Source organism: Salvelinus sp. IW2-2015, linkage group LG11, assembly GCF_002910315.2.
Source record: "Salvelinus sp. IW2-2015 linkage group LG11, ASM291031v2, whole genome shotgun sequence".
Lineage (NCBI taxonomy): Eukaryota > Metazoa > Chordata > Actinopteri > Salmoniformes > Salmonidae > Salvelinus > Salvelinus sp. IW2-2015.
The window spans coordinates 47,529,707-47,551,525 of NC_036851.1; the positions used below are offsets into that span (position 1 = coordinate 47,529,707).

Sequence of the window (21,819 nt, forward strand, 5' to 3'; positions counted from 1 at the left end):
ATGTTGTCATTACCAAGTGAGGGATTTCTTTGATTGCAAAAAAAGGATTGTAAGTGCCGTGTGAAGTAGAACACAGCATAAAAAAATCTGATGTGGTCTATGCATGGTAAATGACACAATATCGTATTGATTCTGATTATCCACCATCTACTCTGTTGTTGCTTAGTTCTGCAAAACACTTGGTCGAGCATACAAGGAGTCTGCATGTTCAGGAATTGTAAATGTGCCTGTGCTATGTGTTCCTTTAATCTAATCAATGTTACAAACCATGTTACAAACCATGCATGTTGCAGAGAGGGAACATACTTATTCTGCCTTCCATCTATGGAGTAGAAGAGCTCCTGCAGCTCCTCAGTGGTGAGAATCCCGTCGGCAAAATAAGCATTGAACTCATCAAACGACAGTTTTCCGTCATCTGAAAAGACAACACAAGACCACAGTTTACTGTGCATCCTTGACTGAGACACATGGCCAAAGGAAATCAAACCAGGGTTTAAATAGTATTTGCTGTCTTTCAAATACTTTGACTGTTTAATGGGCCTGCCTTGAGAGCCAGATGGTTTGGGTTCCCATTGGTTCCATACATGCAAGCTCAATCAAGTGCAGCTTAATAAAGTATTTGATATAAAACAAATACTATTTCAACCTAGGTCTGGAAGAAATAGAACTGGCCTACATCATAGCTTCAATTGCTTTGTCCCAAATGGCACCCAGTCATATGGGCACTGGTAAAAAGTAGTGCACTATAGAGAGAATAGGGTGCCATTTGGGACGCATCCAATGACTTTGCTGAATACAACCACAAGTGGCAGTTGTTGATGTTTGTTACATTTCGTACTAAGCACTAGCAGGAGGCACAGGAAGAGCTTAGTGCCCTTAGTTGCCTTAGTGCCCTTAGTTGTCTGATTTGTGACAAACATGTTCCTGGTGTCAATCTGTCGCTTGGCAGGAGAACTAGACAGACAAATGTTGGAGCCATCAGCCGGTTAGCCAGACCTGGCGTGCTGAAGGACAGAAGGAAGTCATCAGCAGATTTATAACACTTTGGTTATGTCCCAAATGGCACCCGGTTCCCTATATAGTGCACTATGTTTGACCAGGGCCTATAAAGCTCTGGTCAAAAGTAGTGCACTATATAGGGAATAGGGTGCCATTTGTGACTCAAAATGTGAAAGGGCAAACCATACCCAAACCATAGAAGTCAGAATCATTCTATGTCTATGATCCAAACAATCAAAAAGAACTCAGTCAGAGCTGCTTTCCAGCAAACTGCCCAAATAATCAGGCCAATCTGGCCAAATTGCACACGACAAGGTAACAATGAATATAATTCAATATGCCAGAAGTTCCAGCCAGTTGATTCGCCTCATTTCAAGGGCAAATTTGAGGACCATCTGTTTGGCCGGGCTCCGTCTCAGACCTCATCATGGCTGTTCTGAATTTGTAATGCGGTGGCTGGGAGGACGATGCAATGCCTTTACTGCGACCTCCTTTCACCTGAAATAGCTAACTACGAACCAACCAAATGGCTAATACACTTATACAAGCTGCATCAAACAGATCCAAAGTCATCGCTTACAACTTCGTTGTGGTAATAGGAAGACGGACATTTTTACATAATGAAAAGGTTCTTTGTTCAACGCGGTCCTATCTGATGCAGTCAGTGGCTTTGTGCAGATCAGCAGTAAGAAGAACAGGCAAAGGGTTATAATACGAAGTAGATATGCAGGAAATATGGTACAACATTGTGATGCTTGATCTAGAAAACAATGGGAGGCTGTCTGGACTCTTTAATAGTTATTTTTCTTCTCAAAATGTCACAGGTGGCTAGGTTTCAAAAACAGGATCAAATAATAGGAAACACACTTAATCTAGTACATGTTGTTCCAGTACATGTTGTTCCAGTAGCTGTTGTTCCAGTAGATGTTATCTAGTACGATGTTATTCTAGTACATGTTATTCTAGTACATGTTGTTCTAGTACATGTTGTTCGATACATGTTGTTCTAGTACTGTTGTTCCAGTCCATACATGTTGTTCAGTCAGCTGTTGTTCCAGTAGATGTTGTTCCAGTAGATGTTATTCTAGACATGTTATTCTAGTACATGTTGTTCTAGTACATGTTGTTCTAGTACATGTTTTGATTTAGTACATGTTGTTCCAGTAGCTGTTGTTCCAGTAGATGTTTTTCCAGTAGATGTTGTTCAGTAGATGTTGTTCAGTAGATGTTATTCTAGTACATGTTGTTCTAGTACATGTTGTTCTAGTACATGTTGTTCTAGGATATGTTGTTCCAGTAGATGTTGCATTCTAGTACATGTTATTCTAGTACATGTTGTTCTAGTACATGTTTTCTAGTACATGTTGATCTCAGTACATGTTGTTCCAGGAGATGTTATTCTAGTACATGTTATTCTAGAATGTTATTCTAGTAGATGTTGTTCTAGTAGATGTTGTTTCTTAGGAGAATGTTGTTCCAGTACATGTTATTCTAGGAGATGTTTTCTAGGAATGTTGTTCTAGTAGATGTTGTTCTAGTAATGTTGTTCTAGGAATGTTGTTCTAGAGATGTTGTTCCAGTACATGTTATTCTAGGAATGTTGTTCCGTAGATGTTATTCTAGTACATGTTGTTCTAGGGAGATGTTGTTCTAGTACATGTTGTTCTAGTACATGTTGTTCTAGGAGATGTTGTTCCAGTAATGTTGTTCCAGTAGATGTTATTCTAGTACATGTTGTTCTAGGAATGTTGTTCCAGTACAGTTTGTTCTAGTACATGTGATTCTAGTACATGTTGTTCTAGGAGATGTTTGTGTCTAGTACATCAAATCAAATTTTATTTGTTCACATACACATGGTTAGCAGATGTTAATGCGAGTTGTAGCGAAATGCTTGTGCTTCTATTCCGACAATGCAGTAATAACCAACAAGTAATCTAACCTAACAATTCCACAACTACTACCTTATACACACAAGTGTAAAGGGATAAAGAATATGTACATAAAGATATATGAATGAGTGATGGTACAGAACGGCATAGGCAAGATGCAGTAGATGGTATAGAGTACAGTATATACATATGAATGAGTAATGTAGGTATATAAACATAAAGTGGCATAGTTTAAAGTGGCTAGTGATACATGTTATACATAAAGATGGCAAGATGCAGTAGATGATATAGAGTACAGTATATAATATACATATGAGATGAGTAGTGTAGGGTATGTAAACATTATATTAAGTGGCATTGTTTAAAGTGGCTAGTGATACATTTTTACATAATTTCCATCAATTCCCATTATTAAAGTGGCTGGAGTTGAGTCAGTTGTTGGCAGCGGCCACTAAATGTTAGTGGTGGTTGTTTAACAGTCTGATGGCCTTGAGATAGAAGCTGTTGCGCCTTCTTCACACGCTATCTGTGTGGGTGGACCAATTCAGATTGTCCGTGATGTGTACACCGAGGAACTTAAAACTTCCACTTCTCCACTACTGTCCCGTCGATGTGGATAGGGGGTGCACCTCTGCTGTTTCTGAAGTCCACAATCATCTCCTTTGTTTTGTTGACGTTGAGTGTGAGGTTATTTTCCTGACACCACACTCCGAGGGCCCTCACCTCCTCCCTGTAGGCCGTCTCGTCGTTGTTGGTAATCAAGCCTACCACTGTAGTGTCGTCCGCAAACTTGATGATTGGTTGGAGGCGTGCATGGCCACGCAGCGTGGGTGAACAGGGAGTACAGGAGAGGGCTCAGAACGCACCTTGTGGGGCCCAGTGTTGAGGATCAGCGGGATGGAGATGTTGTTACCTCACCTCACCACCTGGGGGCGGCCCGTCAGGAAGTCCAGGACCCAGTTGCACAGGGCGGGGTCGAGATCCAGGTCTCGAGCTTGATGACGAGTTTGGAGGTACTATGGTGTTAAATGCTGAGCTGTAGTCGATGAACAGCATTCTCACATAGGTATTCCTCTTGTCCAGATGGGTTAGGGCAGTGTGCAGTGTGGTTGCGATTGCGTCGTCTGTGGACCTATTGGGTCGGTAAGCAAATTGGAGTGGGTCTAGGGTGTCAGGTAGGGTGGAGGTGATATGGTCCTTGACTAGTCTCTCAAAGCACTTCATGATGACGGAAGTGAGTGCTACGGGGCGGTAGTCGTTTAGCTCAGTTACCTTAGCTTCTTGGGAACAGGAACAATGGTGGCCCTCTTTGAATCATGTGGGAACAGCAGACTGGGATAAGGATGATTGAAATAGTCTTAAACACACCAGCAGCTGGTCTGCGCATGGCTCGTTTAAATGTTTTACTCACCTCGGCTGCAGTGAAGGAGAGCCCGCAGGTTTTGGTAGCAGGCGTGTCAGTGGCACTGGATTGTCTCAAAGCGAGCAAAAAAGTTATTTAGCCTGTCTGGGAGCAGAACATCCTGGTCCGCGACATGGTGGTTTTCTTTTTGTAATCCGTGATTGACTGTAGACCCTGCCACATACCTCTTGTGTCTGAGCTGTTGAATTGCGACTCTACTTTGTCTCTATACTGGCACTTAGCYTGTTTGATTGCCTTGCGGAGGGAATAGCTACACTGTTTGTATTCGGTCATRTTTYCGGTCACCTTGCCCTGGTTAAAAGCAGTGGTTMRCGCTTTCAGTTTCACGCGAATGCTGCCATCAATCCACGGTTTCTGGTTTGGGAATGTTTTAATCGTTGCTGTGGGTACGACATCGTCAATGCACTTTCTAATGAACTCGCTCACCGAATCAGCGTATTCGTCAATGTTGTTGTTGGACGCAATGCGGAACATATCCCAATCCACGTGATTGAAGCAGTCTTGAAGAGTGGAATCAGATTGGTCGGACCAGCGTTGAACAGTCCTGAGCGCGGGAGCTTGCTGTTTTAGTTTCTGTTTGTAGGCTGGAAGCAACAAAATGGAGTCGTGGTCAGCTTTTCCGAAAGGAGGGCGGGGGAGGGCTTATATGCGTCGCGGAAGTTAGTATAACAATGATCCAAGGTTTTACCAGCCCTGGTAGCACAATCGATATGCTGATAGAATTTAGGGAGTTTTGTTTTCAGATTAGCCTTGTTTAAATCCCCAGCTACGATGAATGCAGCCTCAGGGTGTGTGGTTTCCAGTTTACAAAGAGTCAGATAAAGTTCGTTCAGGGCCATCGATGTGTCTGCTTGGGGGGGAATATATACGGCTGTGATTATAATCGAAGAGAATTCCCTTGGTAGATAATGCGGTCGACATTTGATTGTGAGTAATTCTAAATCAGGTGAACAGAATGACTTGAGTTCCTGTATGTTGTTATGATCACACCACGTCTCGTTAATCATAAGGCATACACCCCCGCCCCTCTTCTTACCAGAAAGATGTTTGTTTCTGTTTCTGATGCGTGAAGAAACCAGCTGGCTGCACCGACTCCGTTAGCGTCTCTCGAGTGAGCCATGTTTCCGTGAAGCAAAGAACGTTACAGTCTCTGATGTCTCTCTGGAATGTTACCCTTGCTCGGATTTCATCAACCTTGTTGTCAAGAGACTGCACATTGGCGAGTAGTATGCTAGGGAGTGGAGCGCGATGTGCCCGTCTCCGAAGCCTGACCAGAAGACCGCTTCGTTTGCCCCTTTTACGGCTTCGTTGTTTAGGGTCGCCAGCTGGGATCAGATCCATTGTACTGGGTGGAAGGCAAAATACAGGATACGCTTCGGGAGAGTCATATTCCTGGTTGTAATGATGGTGAGTTGACGTTGCTCTTGTAGCACATGTTGTTCCAGTACATGTTGTTCCAGTACATGTTATTCTAGGAGATGTTGTTCTCGTACATGTTGTTCTAGTACATGTTGTTCTAGGAGATGTTGTTGTAGGACATGTTGTTCTAGGAGATGTTGTTCTAGGACATGTTGTTCCAGTTCCAGTACGTTGTTCCAGTAGATGTTGTTCCAGTACACTTTGTTCCAGTACATGTTATTCGAGGACATGTTGTTCTAGGAGATGTTGTTCTAGAAGATGTTGTTCTAGGAGATGTTGTTCCAGTACATGTTATTCTAGTACATGTTATTCTAGTACATGTTGTTCTAGTACATGTTGTTCTAGGAGAGCTTGTTCTCGTACATGTTGTTGTAGATAATATAGATGTGCCTTCATCATCTGACTCTGACCTTCTTTCATTTCGATGAGGGGATTGGAGACCTCCCAGGTTTCGCTGTCAAGCCACCAGATTTGATGCCTTGCTTTTTGGCAGCCTAATGGTGACTACTGGGAGCTTGTTCACTTCTCTGACAGTTCTGAGTTAAAATGGCTTACTAAAATGTGTTGCTCTTCTAGGTCGTTCCAGGACGACCTAGAGGAGCATATTATTGCCATGACTACGGCTTATTTCATCCATTATTACTGATGTGTCCGAATGAAGGAAAAGCGATTGAGTCGCCTGTTGTGGGATGAAAGTCCTCAATAGGAATGTACCTTACTTGACAGAAGAAGACAGCAATCCCTTGTGACTGGATCTGTAGATCATTGCCTTAGCTTTCACTGTATTCTATGCAGTTCATACTCTCTTACTCTGACTTGGCACCATTTAAACTTTCATTATATTTAATTACATCAGTGATACAGGAACAAACACAAGGCCTTTGGAACATTGTGTAACACTCATTGTAAGATGATAATATTACACCTGTCATGGCTTGATTGTGCTTAAATTAACAGTGCCCTGCTTGTCAATTTATGAAACCTACAGTATACATGATGACCTGATCACGGTTAGGAAAACCTTCTGGCCCTAAATATGGTTAGGAAAAAATCCTGGTCCTACATGAGCTATGATTTAACTGTCCTGTCATTTTAGCCTCCAGCTAATCAGGGAGTGACTCAAGCTCCATCTTAGTCAGAACGATGCCTATCAAGCCTGGCCACTCTCCTCCTCTCGCTACTTTCCAACGGCCATGCATTCACCCTCCCTCCAATCTGCCCTGTCAGATTACATCAACAGATGCCCACAAAGCGTGCCCAACAACAGTACCAGTAAGCCTCGCTGAAAGTCTGTCAACTGTGGAAAGAGAGAGGAAAGAGACGAAGAAAGAGGGGGATAAGAGAGAGAGCGAAAGGGAGAGAAAAGGTAGAATGGAGAGAGAGAGGGAGAAAGAAGGAAGGGGAGAGAGCGAGAGAGAGAAGGGGAAAGAGACAGAGACAGAGATCGAGTTGAGGTTAGCATCAGGTGGACTGGTAAATCTGGCCAAAGTAATAAGATGTCATTTTGCAGAGCAGGAACATGTGGCATAAGAGAGAAGAGAAGTAGCTTTCGAATAATATTGTCCTGACTCATTCCTCCCACCATTCAATTTACTCATGTCTCATTATATTACATTATTGCTATGTTTGGAGATGTGAGGGAAAGTCTTCATAAGGACTTCCAGATTGACATGTTGTTGTAATTTTATTGATGAAAAGATAACCAATTGAATAGGCGGATGACAGCTATTAGTTGACACAGCTGATTGTGTTATGTAATAAAACCTATGGGAGACATACAGTCAACGCTTCGGGTGTGAAGTTTCCCCTACGTACTGATCTAGGAGCAGCTTCCCCACCCCAATCCTAAAATGTTAAAACTGACACATGATCAGCGTCTAGGTGTAACCTCAGCATACTCCTACAGACAACAGTCCTCAAGACCAAGCAGGGAGCGCCACTGTTGCAGAGTCCATAAGACATTCATCCTCTGACAGTGAGAAATAATGATACATTTCGACGACACTCACTTGAACAGACAAATCTCCACCCTGCACAGCCAGAAGAGAACTTGCCACTCCTCGAGCCTGGTTCCTTTCTAGGTTTCTTCCTAGGTTCCTGCCTTCTAGGGAGTTTTTCCTAGCCACTGTGCTTCTGCATCTGCATTGCTTTCTCTTTTGGGTTTTAGGCTGGGTTTCTGTATAGCACTTTGTGACAACTGCTGATGTAAAAAGGACGTTATAAAATAAACGTTATTAATTGATTGAATATTCGGCATTCTGAGTGAAATGTGTTACGTGCAAATGATTGAAGCAGTGGTCTAAATGTGCACTCAAACATACTAACAAATCAAAATCTATTTTATATTTGAGATTCTTCAAAGTAGCCACCCTTTGCCTTGATGACAGCTTTGCACTCTTGGCATTCTCTCAACCAGCTTCATGAGGTAGTCACCTGGAATGCATGTACCTTGTTAAAAGTTAGAGGTGTTAGAACTTTTAACAGGTGTACCTTGTTAAAAGTTAAATAGTGGAATATATTTCCTTCTTAATGCGTTTGAGCCAATCAGTTGTGTTGTGACAAAGTAGTGTCACGCCCTGACCATAGAGAGCCTTTTTATTCTCTATTTTGGTTAGGTCGGGGTGTGACTAGGGTGGGTAATCTAGGTTGTTTTATTTCTATGTTGGCCTGGTATGGTTCCCAATCAGAGGCAGCTGTTTAGCGTTGTCTCTGATTGGGGATCATATTTAGGCAGCCATTTCCCCACTGGTTTTTGTGGGATCTTGTTTATGTGTAGATGCCTGTGAGCACTCCATAGCTTCATGTATCGTTTGCTTTTTTTATTGTTTTGTGCGGTTCACGAATAAAAAGATGTGGAACCCATGTCACGCTGCGCCTTGGTCCGAATGTTATTTCGACGATCGTGACAGGTAGGAGTGGTATACAGAAGATAGCCCTGTTTGGTAAAAGACCAAGTCCATATTATGGCAAGAACAGCTCAAATAAGCAAAGAGAAGCGACAGTCCATTATTACTTTAAGACATGAAGGCCAGTCAATCTGGAAAATTTGGAAAACTATCAAGCGCTATGATGAAACTGGCTCTCATGAGGACCGCCACAGGAAAGGAAGACCCAGTTACCTCTGCTGCAGAGGATAGGTTAAATAGAGTTACCAGCCTCAGAAATTGCAGCCCAAATAAATGCTTCACATAGTTCAAGTAACAGACACATCTCAACATCAACTGTTCAGAGAAGACTGCGTAAATCAGGCCTTCATGGTCAAATTGCTGCAAAGAAACCAGTACAAAAGGGCACCAATAAGAAGAAGAGATGTGCAAGGGCCAAGAAACACGAGCAATGGACATTAGRCTGGTGGAAATCTGTCYTTTGGTCTGATGAGTCCAAATGTGAGATTTTTGGTTCCAACCGCAGTGTATTTGTGAGACACAGAGTAGGTGAGCTGATGATCTCCGCATGTGTGGTTTCCACCATGAAGCATGGAAGAGGAGGTGTGATGGTGTGGGAGTGCTTTGCTGGAGACACTGTCAGTGATTTATTTAGAATTCAAGGCACACTTAACCAGCATGGCTACCACAGCATTCTGCAGTGATACGCCATCCCATCTGGTTTGCACTTAGTCCCTCTATTATTTGTTTTTCAACCTCCAGGCTGTGTAAGGGCTATTTGACCAATAAGGAGAGTGATGGAGGGCTGCATCTCATGGCCTGGCCTCCACAATCACSCGAACTCAACCCAATTGAGATGGTTTGGGATGAGTTGGACCACAGAGTGAAGGAAATGTWTCCAACAAGTGCTCAGCATATGTGGGAACTCCTTCAAGACAGTTGGAAAAGCTGGTTGAGAGAATGACAAACGTGTGCAACGCTGTCATCAAGGCAAAGGGTGGCTACTTTGAAGAATCTCAAATATAAAATATATTTTGATTTGTTTAACACTTTTTTGGTTACTACATGATTCCATGTGTTATTTCATAGTTTTGATGTTTTCACTAGTATTCTATAATGCAGAAAATAGTCAAAATAAAGCAAAACCCTTGAATGAGTGTGTGTGTCCAAACTTTTGACTGGTACTGTATGTACCAATCCCAGATTGCCCCTTTAACCAATATTCATTGCCCATTTACTACAGTTAATACTGCAGCATCAATATATTCAATAGCATCCCAGACCAAACTATCAAGTTTCAAAACATATTGAAGAAGAAGGTTCGATGGGAGGGACCTTGAACCTTCTTTTCCATATGGCTGAGAAGGAGGTTAGGAGATAGGATGGGAGGAATCGTGGATAGACAAATTGAGATAGAGCCCAGAAGTTTTTTCCCTGATCATGTGACCTGGCCAGGAAACACTCCTGTGTTATGAATGGATTATCTATGATTGGACTAGCTTTGATTGGATTACCAGTAATTGTTCACCAATCAGTATTTCATGGAGAGAAGTTGGCTCTACATATGAAATCAAAACCTTTATTCAAATGACATCATGAGAATAGACTTCCATTCCAATTGATTGGTTTCTGTACAGACTCAACTGAATGTCTGACAGTAAGCTACTGTAGCCTACATTGTTTCCAAGAAACATTTTCTGCAGTCAAAGCAATATTCCTCCTCCTTGCCAAGGTTTTAATGGGGCAAGGAAAGTGGGACGCACTGAAGTGTGAAGAGAGAAAAGCCTCACTTGAGGCTCACTTGTTTCCTTCATGCGAGTCATTTGGCTCTTTGATTGAACAAAACATAATAACAACTGCATATTCCCCCATAAATGGTATCCTGTGTGAGGACGATATTTTAGAAATGAAATAGGGTGAAAGAAAACGACACATTCACATGAGACAAAATGAATCATCGCTTGACAAGTAGAGTTGTTGTGTACTCACCATTCTTGTCAGCACGGCGGAAAATCTGAAATAAAAAGGGAAACATTTTAGGTAGAGCTTTTAACAAAGCGTCACAATAGGCTTTCTCTAAAAGCTATTTCAAATCAGGGTAATTCATCAAAAAGACAGTTCCCAGGAGCTGTGGTCATCTTTTATGCCCATAGAGCATTTCATAGGCAGACTATTCCAATCCTTTTTGAATGAGGTACTATAACAAGGAAACAAGCATACAGAGAAATGTGTACATCCACTTGTCTAGGCATTTAGTCATACTCATAGGATTACCCTGTGAACAAATCAAAACTAACTCAATCCATTACATTTGGCAAGCAATTGCTCATCCTTAAATTGCTCATCCTCAAAATCTGATTTCTCCATCACTTGGGATAAGTGAAGACTAATGGCATTAGACATCAGGGGCTGTGTCCACAAAGCGCCTCAGAGTAGACAATTGATCATAAGTGCTGAGAGTAGAGACATTCTACTCTCAGCAGAAATAAAAGCTATGCATGACGCCATTTTAGGCATAATAGTCACACCTTGTCGACAGAGCTCTCGTGAGCTGTCCTAACCAGTTAAGAGTTAACAGCAAGTGACTTGATAATTTTTTTTAAGTCAGTGGTTCCTGTGCCACTGTTGCAGGAGAGGTTTCCTGAAATGCAGGACATTTAAAACGTGTAGTGTATTTGAGGTTTAAAAAGGCTTCTGAAGTTTGTAATTTCCACTCTGACATTTCCGACTTGTGTCAAATGTGTCAACCCCTACAAAAATGTCCATGAACTATAATCCACATAATAATTCACATTTCCTGTTGCTTCAGGATTAAAATCCTGCTGTAGCAAACTGGCTCAAATTAAGATCCGACATCTGTACATGCAACGGTTTCTCTTGCGCTTTTGACAATGATTTCACATGAGGCCTGATTTCACATGATATGCCCAAATAGCCATGCTTATAACCACTGGGCTACTAAATTATCACATTTTTTATCACATTTTTTCTTTCAATTACTTAATTAACCTAGATCATGCTACTTCAAGTTATTTCTTTGGAGCCAAATATGACTTTGTAGAAGAAAAGCCTAAATTGGATATGCCTATAAAAATGTGTCAATTGAAGGCATTTAGGTTCATGTTAACTTTAATTGTTTTCGATGAAAATGATAGACCTTTCAAACATTTAATGCTACATTATCGGCAAGTGACTTGATGCTTGCTGTGCCAAAGCGATTTAGAGTTCTTAAACGGGAGTGACAAGTGTGTTGATATAATGGTAATATTATCAAAAAATATCCACTTTTTACAACCATCAGAATTGGTTAAAAAAAAAAATATATATATTCATGCCAACATATTAGGCAAAATAATAAAAATTTGGCAAAGTGATCATGTCAGGTGAAAATTAGGCAATAATTAATAGTAGGCAAAGTGATCATATCAGGTGAAAATTTGATCAAACATTTTACCATTGTGTTACACTCGTTGCTGGAATGAGTGGACCAAGGTGCAGCGTGGTAGGCGTACATCTTACTTTATTAAATGAACACCGAAAAAACAACAAATACAAACGAGTATGATCCCCAATCAGAGACAACGATAGACAGCTGCCTCTGATTGGGAACCATACCCGGCCAACAAAGAAATAGAAAACATAGATTGCCCACCCTAGTCACACCCTGACCTAACCAAATATAGAATTAAAAGGATCTCTAAGGTCAGGACGTGACAGTACCCCCCCCAAAGGTGCGGACTCCGGCCGCAAACCTGAACCTATAGGGGAGGGTCCGGGTGGGCATCTACCCTCGGTGGCGGCTCCGGTGCGGGACGCAGACCCTGCTCCGCCAACTTTGGTGGCGCCTCTGGTGCGGGAATCTTCGCCGGAAGCTCCGGACCGTGAATCGTCGCCGGGGACTCCGGACCGTAGATCGACGCAGAAGGCTCCGGACTGGGAACCGTCGCTGGTTGCTCCGGACTGGGAACCGTCGCTGGATGCTCCGGACTGGGAACCGTCGCTGGATGCTCCGGACTGGGAACCGTCGCTGGATGCTCCGGACTGGGAACCGTCGCTGGATGCTCCGGACTGGGAACCGTCGCTGGAGGCTCTGGACTGGGAACCGTCGCTGGAGGCTCTGGACTGGGAACCGTCGCTGGAGGCTCTGGACTGCTGACCATCCCTGGAGGCTCTGGACTGCCGACCGTCGCTGGAGGCTCCGGGCCATGGATCGTCGCTGGAGGCTCCGGGCCATGGATCGTCACTGGAGGCTCCGGGCCATGGATCATCACTGGAGGCTCCGGGCCATGGATCATCACTGGAGGCTTCGTGCGGGGAGCTGGCACAGCACGCACCGGGCTGTGGATGCGCACTGGAGACACAGTGCGTATCACCGCAAAACATGGTGCCTGCCCGGTCACACGCTCCTCGCGGTGAGTACGGGGAGTTGGCTCTGGTTCAAACCCTGGCTCCGCCAACCACCCCGTGTCCCCCCCCCCCAAAAAAGAATTGGGGGCTGCCTCTCGGGCTTCCGTCGTGGTCGCGAACCCCGGTGTCGTCATTGTTCCTCCCTCGCTGCCTCCGTCTGCTCCCATGGAAGGCGATCTTTTCCCGACCAGGATCTCCTCCCATGTCCAGGATCCCTTACCGTCCAAGATCTCCTCCCATGTCCAGGATGTCTGCTCCTCCTGGCCACGCTGCTTGGTCCGTTTGTGGTGGGAYCTTCTATTACGCTCGTTGCTGGAATGAGTGGACCAAGGTGCAGCGTGGTAGGCGTACATATTACTTTATTAAATGAACACCGAAAAAACAACAAATACAAACGAAACGTAAAGTTAGGTAGGGCTAAACAGCACAGTACCAAAACAAGATCCCACAAACTACAGGTGGAAAAAGCTGMCTAAGTATGATCCCCAATCAGAGTCAACGATAGATTGGGAACCATACCTGGCCAACAAAGAAATAGAAAACATAGTTTGCCCACCCTAGTCACACCCTGACCTAACCAAATAGAGAATTTAAMGGATCTCTAAGGTCAGGGCGTGACACATTGCAACATTTGATGTACAGTCACATTCCCTGCGTTTGTCTGAAGTGTGCAGTAGAGTTCAAAGCTGGAAAAGCCTCCTCGCTATTGGTTATTCCCCATAATTTGCAACAATGTCAATGAGAGTCATAAATATATTTTCTTTGCGTTACCTCAAATTGTCGCGATTACCAGCTAAGATAAACTTTTATGAATTGATTTTACATCTGGCTGAGAGTTTGAGTTTTAGCAGTGTCTTAACATCATCCTAAAACCTACTCTGAGCTGGGAGTTTTCGTAGTATTAAAACAGGTTTTAATAGGACCTTTTCTGAGATGCTTTGTGGACTATCACCTTTCAGAAGTCAATAAGCTCAGGATTTTCAACTATGCCACCTGCTGTCAATGTCTATTTGTAACGTATATAGCCCCAGACCAGTTGATCGTGTCAAATACTATGAACAATAATCAAACACTAATTTGTTCTACTTTGGACGGATGTCTGATCATAATGGCGCTGGAGGGGGTGGCTGMCGTTTTACGAGCTCAAAACCAATTGTGATATTTTGTGTGTTTTTTCGCATTGTAACTTATTTTGTACATAATGTTGYTGCTACCGTCTTATGATCAAAAATAGGTTCTGGATGTCAGAACAGCGATGACTCACCTCGAACTGGACAAAGACTTTTTMTTTAATGAATCTGATGCGAAGGATAAACTGTTTCTCCTATGCCAGACCCAAATCCCCGACATTYGCATGATGAAAAGACAAAGATACAGGGGGCGGAGATCCGGGTGCTTTGTGAGAACTCGTTAGCGAGTGGGTAACCCGCATCTACCATCCGTTCTATTAGCCAACATGCAATCACTGAAAAATAAACTGGATGAGATCCGTTCGAGACTATCCTACCAACGGGACATTAGAAACTGTAATATCTTATGTTTCACAGTGTCGTGGCAGTTGGCAGGGTTTTCCGTGCATCGGCAGGACAGAACAGCTACGTGCGGTAAGATGAGGGGTGGTGGTGTTTGTCAATAACARCTGGTGCGCGATCTCTAATATTAAGGAAGTCTCAAGGTAATGCTCGCCTGAGGTAGAGTACCTCATGATAAGCTGTAGACCACACTATCTACCAAGAGGGTTTTCATCTATATTTTTCATAGCCGTCTATTTACCACCACAAACCGATGMTGGCCCTAAGACTGCACTCAATGAGCTGTATAAGGCCATAARCAAACAAGAAAATGCTCATTCAGAAGCGGCACTGTAATGCAGGCAAACTTAAATCRGTTTTACCTAATTTACACCAGCATCTCACATGTGCAACCAGAGGAAAACACTTTAGACCACCTTTACTCCACACACAGAGACGCATACAAAGCTCTCCCTCACACTCCCTTGGGCAAATCTGACCATAATTCTATCCTCCTGATTCCTGCTTACACACAAAAACTAAAATCAGGAAGTACCAGTGACTCGCTCAATACGGAAGTGGTCAGATGACGCGGATGCTAAACTACAGGACTGTTTTGCTAGCGTAGACTGGAATATGTTCTTGGATTCATCCAATGGCATTGAGGAGTATACCACCTCAGTCAACGGCTTCATCAATAAGTACATCGACGATGTCGTCCCCTCAGTGACCATACGTACATATCCAATCCAGAAGCCATGGATTACAGGAAACATTCTCACCGAGCTAGGCTAGAGCTGCCCCCCCCCCCCTTTGTTTTTACACTGTTACTACTTGCTGTTAATTATCTTATCACTTTACCCCTACCTACATGTACAAATTACCTCGACTAACCTGTACCCCCGCACATTGACTCGGTACCGGTACTCCCTGTATATTGCCTCGTTATTGTTATTGTGTTACTTTTTAATTACATTTTTTACTTTTAGTTTATTTAGTAAATATTTTCTTAACTCTATTTTCTTAAACCTGCATTGTTGGTTAAAACCTCTTAAGGAGCAGACGCCTTTTTTTTCAATTTTCACCTAAAATGCATATTCTTGATACCATTTGAAAGGAAACACTTTGAAGTTTGTGGAAATGTGAAATTAAATGTAGGAAAACCTAACACATTAGATCTGGTAAAAGATAATACAAAGGAAAAAAACATGTTTTTTTGTATTTTTTTGTTTGACTTAGGACTCTAGGTGCAATGTATATTATGGCCACTAGATGGCAGCAGTGTATGTTAAAAATGTAAGACTGATCCAATGAACCATTGCATTTCTGTTCAAAATGTTGTATCAAGTCTGCCCAAATATGACTAATTGGTCTATATATACACATTTTCAAGTACATAACTGTGCACTCTCCTCAAACAATAGCATGGTATGTTTTCACTGTAATAGCTACTGTAAATTGGACAGTGCAGTTAGATTAACAAGAATTTAAGCTTTCTGCCCACAGAAGATTTGTCTATGTCCTGGGAAATGTTCTTGTTACTTACAACTATAAACTATCAAAATAAAGAAAGTCGCACACTCTATATATAAACTCCCAGCAATTTAATGGGTATTTACCAACGTTTCGGCATCACTGTTCCTTCCTTAGTTACAACGTCATGCTAATCACATTAGCGCACATTTGCTCAACCATCCCGAGGGTGGGACACCGATCTGTGGAGATCTTTATTATTAAGGGCTTGTAAGTAAGCATTTCCTGGTAAGGTCTACACCTGTTGTATTCGGCGCATCTGACAAATGAAATTTGGTTTGATCAGATTTGACTGGCCGATCAGTCGTGCTCTTGTGTTTACTATGATCGAAATACATTCCCATTATCCTTTTTGCTTGTCTGAATGAAAGATGACACAAGGAATTGGGATCTGAAGACATATTTTTTACACTTCAATGAAAACTTGATAGTGAAAGGAACACGTGTATATTGCCGTCAGCTGAAATGCGCTTTCCTGTCTACTACCTCAGGATTGAAAGAAAATGTATGAAAGAAGCCTATTAAATATAACTGGCCCCACACATTCTCCTATCTGTCTAAACATGATCTACTTGGCATTTGCTCCTAGACAGCTCTGAGATTGTCTAAGTTGCACGGCCCCGTATTTTACTCCAGTGTTCTGAGAGGATAATGCATCATTTACAATGTGCAGATAAAGGTCATCCTTGCTTCCCAGAGCGTCTCTGTTTCAGATGGCACGTCAGCAGGTGTTAACCAGTAAGAACCATGTGTCCTTTTGACACGGTTTTCTATAAGGAGAAGGATTGGGAGAAGGAGACTGGCCTCAGGTTAGGAGAAGGAGACTGGCCTCAGGTTAGGAGGAGGAGACTGGCATCAGGTCAGACCTCAGGTTGTAAGAGTCTATATAGTTGCCCAAGTGACTTGAGGATGATCTCCTTCACCGTAAGTGACTGAGGATAATCACCTTCACTGTCTCATATTGTTTTTCAGTGGAAGGAAACACACACCCACACCTCCCATATTCTATACACAGTCAATGAAGAAGACATCAACCTTCAGATGAGAAATCTTTTGAAGCGTCATCCTTCTCCATCTACTTCTGCTTAATTTAAGCAGTTGAGATCTGAGGGCGTATCCTACTGTGTTCAGATTGGAGGTTAGACCGTGATTATGGTCGGCCTGCAACCTTGTGTTCAGATTGGAGTTTAGACCGTGATTATGTCTGGCCTGCAGCGTTGTGTTCAGATAACAAACAAGAATTTCATTATGCACAGCTTCGCACTCCCATGAATTCAAATTGCTATCATAGACTGTGACTTTTGTATGTTGCCAAGGGAAAAATACAGTATATGCCAGCATATCTTGAAACTATTTAGCTTGTTACTGTAATACTTCATATTGTAGCACGCTCACCCACTTAGAAACCTTGGCTTCGTTACAGGCTAACATTTTCTAATGCCATATAAGATGACACATTTCCAAGGGCAAAATATCTCAGAACGATTTAGACTTGTAATATATTCATATCAGCTCACCCACGTATCAACCTAATTAATTAGCCAAACATTCTCTCACCCTGTTTGGGTTGTTTATCTCTCGAGGGTGATAGAAAATCTATTTCCCATTCATTAAGTTCATCAGTATGTATTGTCAGGTAGGATTCAGGAGTGCATGCATCTAGATAAATCTATCTTCTGAGCTGCAATTTAAACAAGGAGATGATGGCAAAGGTAATAGATTTTTATCTATCTGCATGCATTATTCTCCCTGAGGTTAGTGCATTGCTGCTGTCACATAAATAAGATATGATCCACGATGAACCGATCCCAAGTCACTGTGATGAAACAAACAAAGAAACTAACAAGGAATCCAATAAAAACTACACGTTAGAAACCTCAGAACGTCAGTGTGTTACAGTATATCAATGAGATATTCACAAATGAACAGATGCTGACTCACTGTAATGATCCTGAAACAAACAAACAAATAAAACCAACCAACCAACAACAACAACAACCAACCAATGCAGTACAACCGACACAATAGAAACCACGAGCTTCAGTGTGTTAGTACTCAAGGTTACTCTACAAGCCGATGTAAACAGAAGTCTTTCAAGGGAGCTTTTGCATAATTGCTTCAAATCTCTGATTGTGTCAAGCTCTGCCTGAAACAGCTTTTCATAGATGCCTACAGTAGGTACAAAGGGATTGTCATAGGTGTTGACACTCAACGGAAGCAGTGATCCTTCAACAACAACATATATTCGGAAAGTATTCAGACCCCTTCCCTTTTTCCACATTTCGTTACGTTACAGCCTTATTCTAAAATTGATTAAATAAAAATGTCCGTCATCAATCTACACACAATACCCCATAATGGCAAAGCGAAAAACTGTTTTTTATACATTTCTACRAATTTTTTATAAAAAGAAAAACTGAAATACAGTTGAAGTTGGAAGTTTACATACACTAAGGTTGGAGTCATTAAAACTCGTTTTTCAACCACCCCACTAATTTCTTGTTAACAAACTATAGTTTTGGCAAGTAATTTTTCCAACAATTGTTTACAGACAGATTATTTCACTTATAATTCACTGTATCACAATTCCAGTAGGTCAGAAGTTTACATACACTAAGTTGACTGTGTCTTTAAACAGCTTGGAAAATTCCAGAAAAGGATGTCATGGCTTTAGAAGCTTCTGACAGGCTAATTTACATAATTTGAGTTAATTGGAGGTGTACCTGTGGATGTATTACAAGGCCTACCTTCAAACTCAGTGACTCTTGCTTGACATCATGGGAAAATCAAAGGAAATCAGCCAAGACCTCAGAATTTGTTTTAGACCTCCACAAGTCTGGTTCATCCTTGGGAGCAATTTCCAAACACCTGAAGGTACCACGTTCATCTGTACAAACAATAGTACGCAAGTATAAACACCATGGGACCACGCAGCCTTCATACCACTCATGAAGGAGACGCGTTCTGTCTCCTAGAGATTAATGTAATTTGGTGCGAAAAGTGCAAATCAATCCCAGAACAACAGCAAAGGACCTTGTGAAGATTCTGGAGGAAACAGGTACAAAAGTATCTATATCCATAGTAAAACGAGTCCTATATCGACATAACCTGAAAGGCCGCTCAGCAAGGAAGAAGCCACTGCTCCAAAACCGCCATAAAAAAGCCAGACTACGGTTTGCAACTGCACATGGGGACAAAGATTCTACTTTTTGGACAAATGTCCTCTAGTCTGATGAAACAAAAAAAGAACTGTTTGGCCATATTGACCATTGTTATGTTTGGAGGAAAAAGGGGTAGGCTTGCAAGCCGAAGAACACCATCCCAACCGTGAAGCACGGGGGGTGGCAGCATCATGTTGTGGGGGTGCTTTGCTACAGGAGCTACAGCTATCATGAGGCAGAAAAATTATGTGAATATATTGAAGCAACAACTCAAGACATCAGTCAGGAAGTTAAAGCTTGGTCGCAAATGGGTCTTCCAAATGGACAATGACCCCAAGCATACTTCCAAAGTTGTGGCAAAATGGCTTAAGGACAACAAAGTCAAGGTATTGGAGTGGCCATCACAAAGCCCTGACCTTAATCCCATAGAACTGAAAAAGCATGTGCGAGCAAGGAGGCCTACAAACCTGACTCAGTTACACCTGCTCTGTCAGGAGGAATGGGCCAAAATTCACCCATTGTGGGAAGCTTGTGGAAGGCTACCTGAAACGTTTGACCGAAGTTAAACAATTTAAAGGAATGCTACCAAATACTGATTGAGTGTATGTAAACTTCTGACCCACTGGGAATGTGATGAAAGAAATAAAAGCTGAAATAAATCATTCTCGCAACTATTATTCTGACATTTCACATTCTTAAAATAAAGTGGTGATCCTAACTGACCTAAAGCACGGAATTTTTACTTGGATTAAAGGTCAGGAATTGTGAAAAACTGAGTTTAAATGTATTTGGCTAAGGTGTATGTAAACTCCTGACTTTAACTGTCCTTTATTTACATAAGTATTCAGACCCTTTGCTATGAGACTCGAAATTGAGCTCAGATGCATTCTGTTTCCATTGATCATCCTTGAGATGTTTCTACAACTTGATCGGAGTCTACCTGTGGTAAATTCAATTGATTGGGCATGATTTGGAAAGAACACAGTGGCCTCCATCAGTCTTAAATGGAAGAAGTTTGGAACCACCAAGACTCTTCCTAGAGCTGGCCGCCCAGCCAAACTGAGCAATCGGGGAATGGCCTTGGTCAGGGAGGTGACCAAGAACCTAATGGTCACTCTGACAGAGCTCCTGAGTTCCTCTGTGGAGATGTGAGAACCTTCCAGAAGGACAACCATCTCTGCAGCACTCCACCAATCAGGCCTTTATTGTAGAGTGGCTAGACGGAAGCAACTCCTCAGTAAAAGGCACATGACAGCCTGCTTGGAGTTTTACAAAAGGCACCTAAAGGACTCTCAGAGCATGAGAAACAATATTCTCTGGTCTGATGAAACCAAGATTGAACTCTTTGGCCAGAATGCCAAGCATCACATCTGGAGGAAACCTGGCACCATCCCTACGGTGAAGCATGGTGGTTGCAGCATCATGCTGTGGGGATGTTTTTCAGCAGCATGGGCTGGGAGACTAGTCAGGATCGAGGGAAAGATGAAAGGAGCAAAGTGCAGAGAGATCCTTGATGAAAACCTCCTCCAGAGTGCTCAGGACCTCAGGCTGGGGTGAAGGTTCACCTTCCAACAGGACAACGATCCTAAGCACACAACCAAGACAACGCAGGAGTGGCTTCGTGACAAGTCTCTGAATGTCCTTGAGTGGCCCAGCGAGAGCCTGGACTTGAACCCGAACATCTCTGGAGAGACCTGAACATTTCTGTGCAGCGACGCTCCCCATCCAACCTGACAGAGCTTGATAGGATCTGCAGAGAAGAATGGAAGAAACTCCCCAAATACAGGTGTACCAAGCTTGTAGCCTCATTCCCAACAAGATTTGAGGCTGTAATCGCTGCCAAATGTGCTTCAACAAAGTACTGAGTAAAGGGTCTGAATACTTAAGTAAATGTGATATTTCAGTTTTTATTTTTAATACATTTGCAAAAATTTATAAAATCCTGTTTTTGCTTTGTCATTATGAGGTATTGTCTGTAGATTGGTGGGGGGAAAAACGATTTAATAAATTTTAGGATAAGGCTGTAACATTACAAAATGTGGAAAAAGTCAAGGGGTCTGAATACTTTCCGAATGTTGTGTGTAAAACCTAAACGATACTACACACACTGAGAATTTATTGTGATTCAATGTTACAAACATATCGCTCACTATGTCTGCTGTAGAGTCAAGAGAGAGCCATGAGAAAACAAGTTTTAATCAGACATGGGAATAAGTGCTAAAAACATGTTGGCTCACCATTTAAAAAGCAGATGGAGAACACGCTATAGAAGGACAAATACTGGAGTTTTGGTGCAGGTACATCCGACTAGTACAAAAATAATATTGCAATATTGTCAAAAATAATATCCTGATATGTACCTGTCGATTTTTTCCCCCCTCATCACTAATGACAACCAACCTGGGTGTGATGGGTAGGGACTAGAGAAATGGGTTAGCTTGCAGGTCTCTGTAGCAACGCACTGTACTGTACACACTGGTAGTGATGGGTGGGTTGACTCATAACCCTCAGTCCCCGTGGTTATATCCGCAGGGCGGGTGGGTTTAGGGTCATGAAATATTGTGTGGATGAAGGGTGGGTGGGTGGAGGGTG

The 21,819-nt window shown here is 42.4% G+C and overlaps 1 protein-coding gene across 3 annotated transcripts in view; it reads right to left on the reverse strand.

Annotated features, from left to right (window-relative positions):
• The window catches only part of LOC111970505 (N-terminal EF-hand calcium-binding protein 1), a 58,932-nt gene that overhangs the window by 34,299 nt on the left and 2,814 nt on the right, over nucleotides 1-21,819 (reverse strand). For all 3 annotated transcript variants that reach the window (XM_023997294.2, XM_023997293.1, XM_023997292.1), the window contains 2 exons: nucleotides 10,605-10,629; nucleotides 307-415 (listed from right to left, as the gene is read on the reverse strand). In XM_023997294.2, coding sequence (XP_023853062.1) covers nucleotides 307-415; nucleotides 10,605-10,629 — 134 coding nt within the window. The remainder of the gene's footprint in view (nucleotides 1-306; nucleotides 416-10,604; nucleotides 10,630-21,819) is intronic.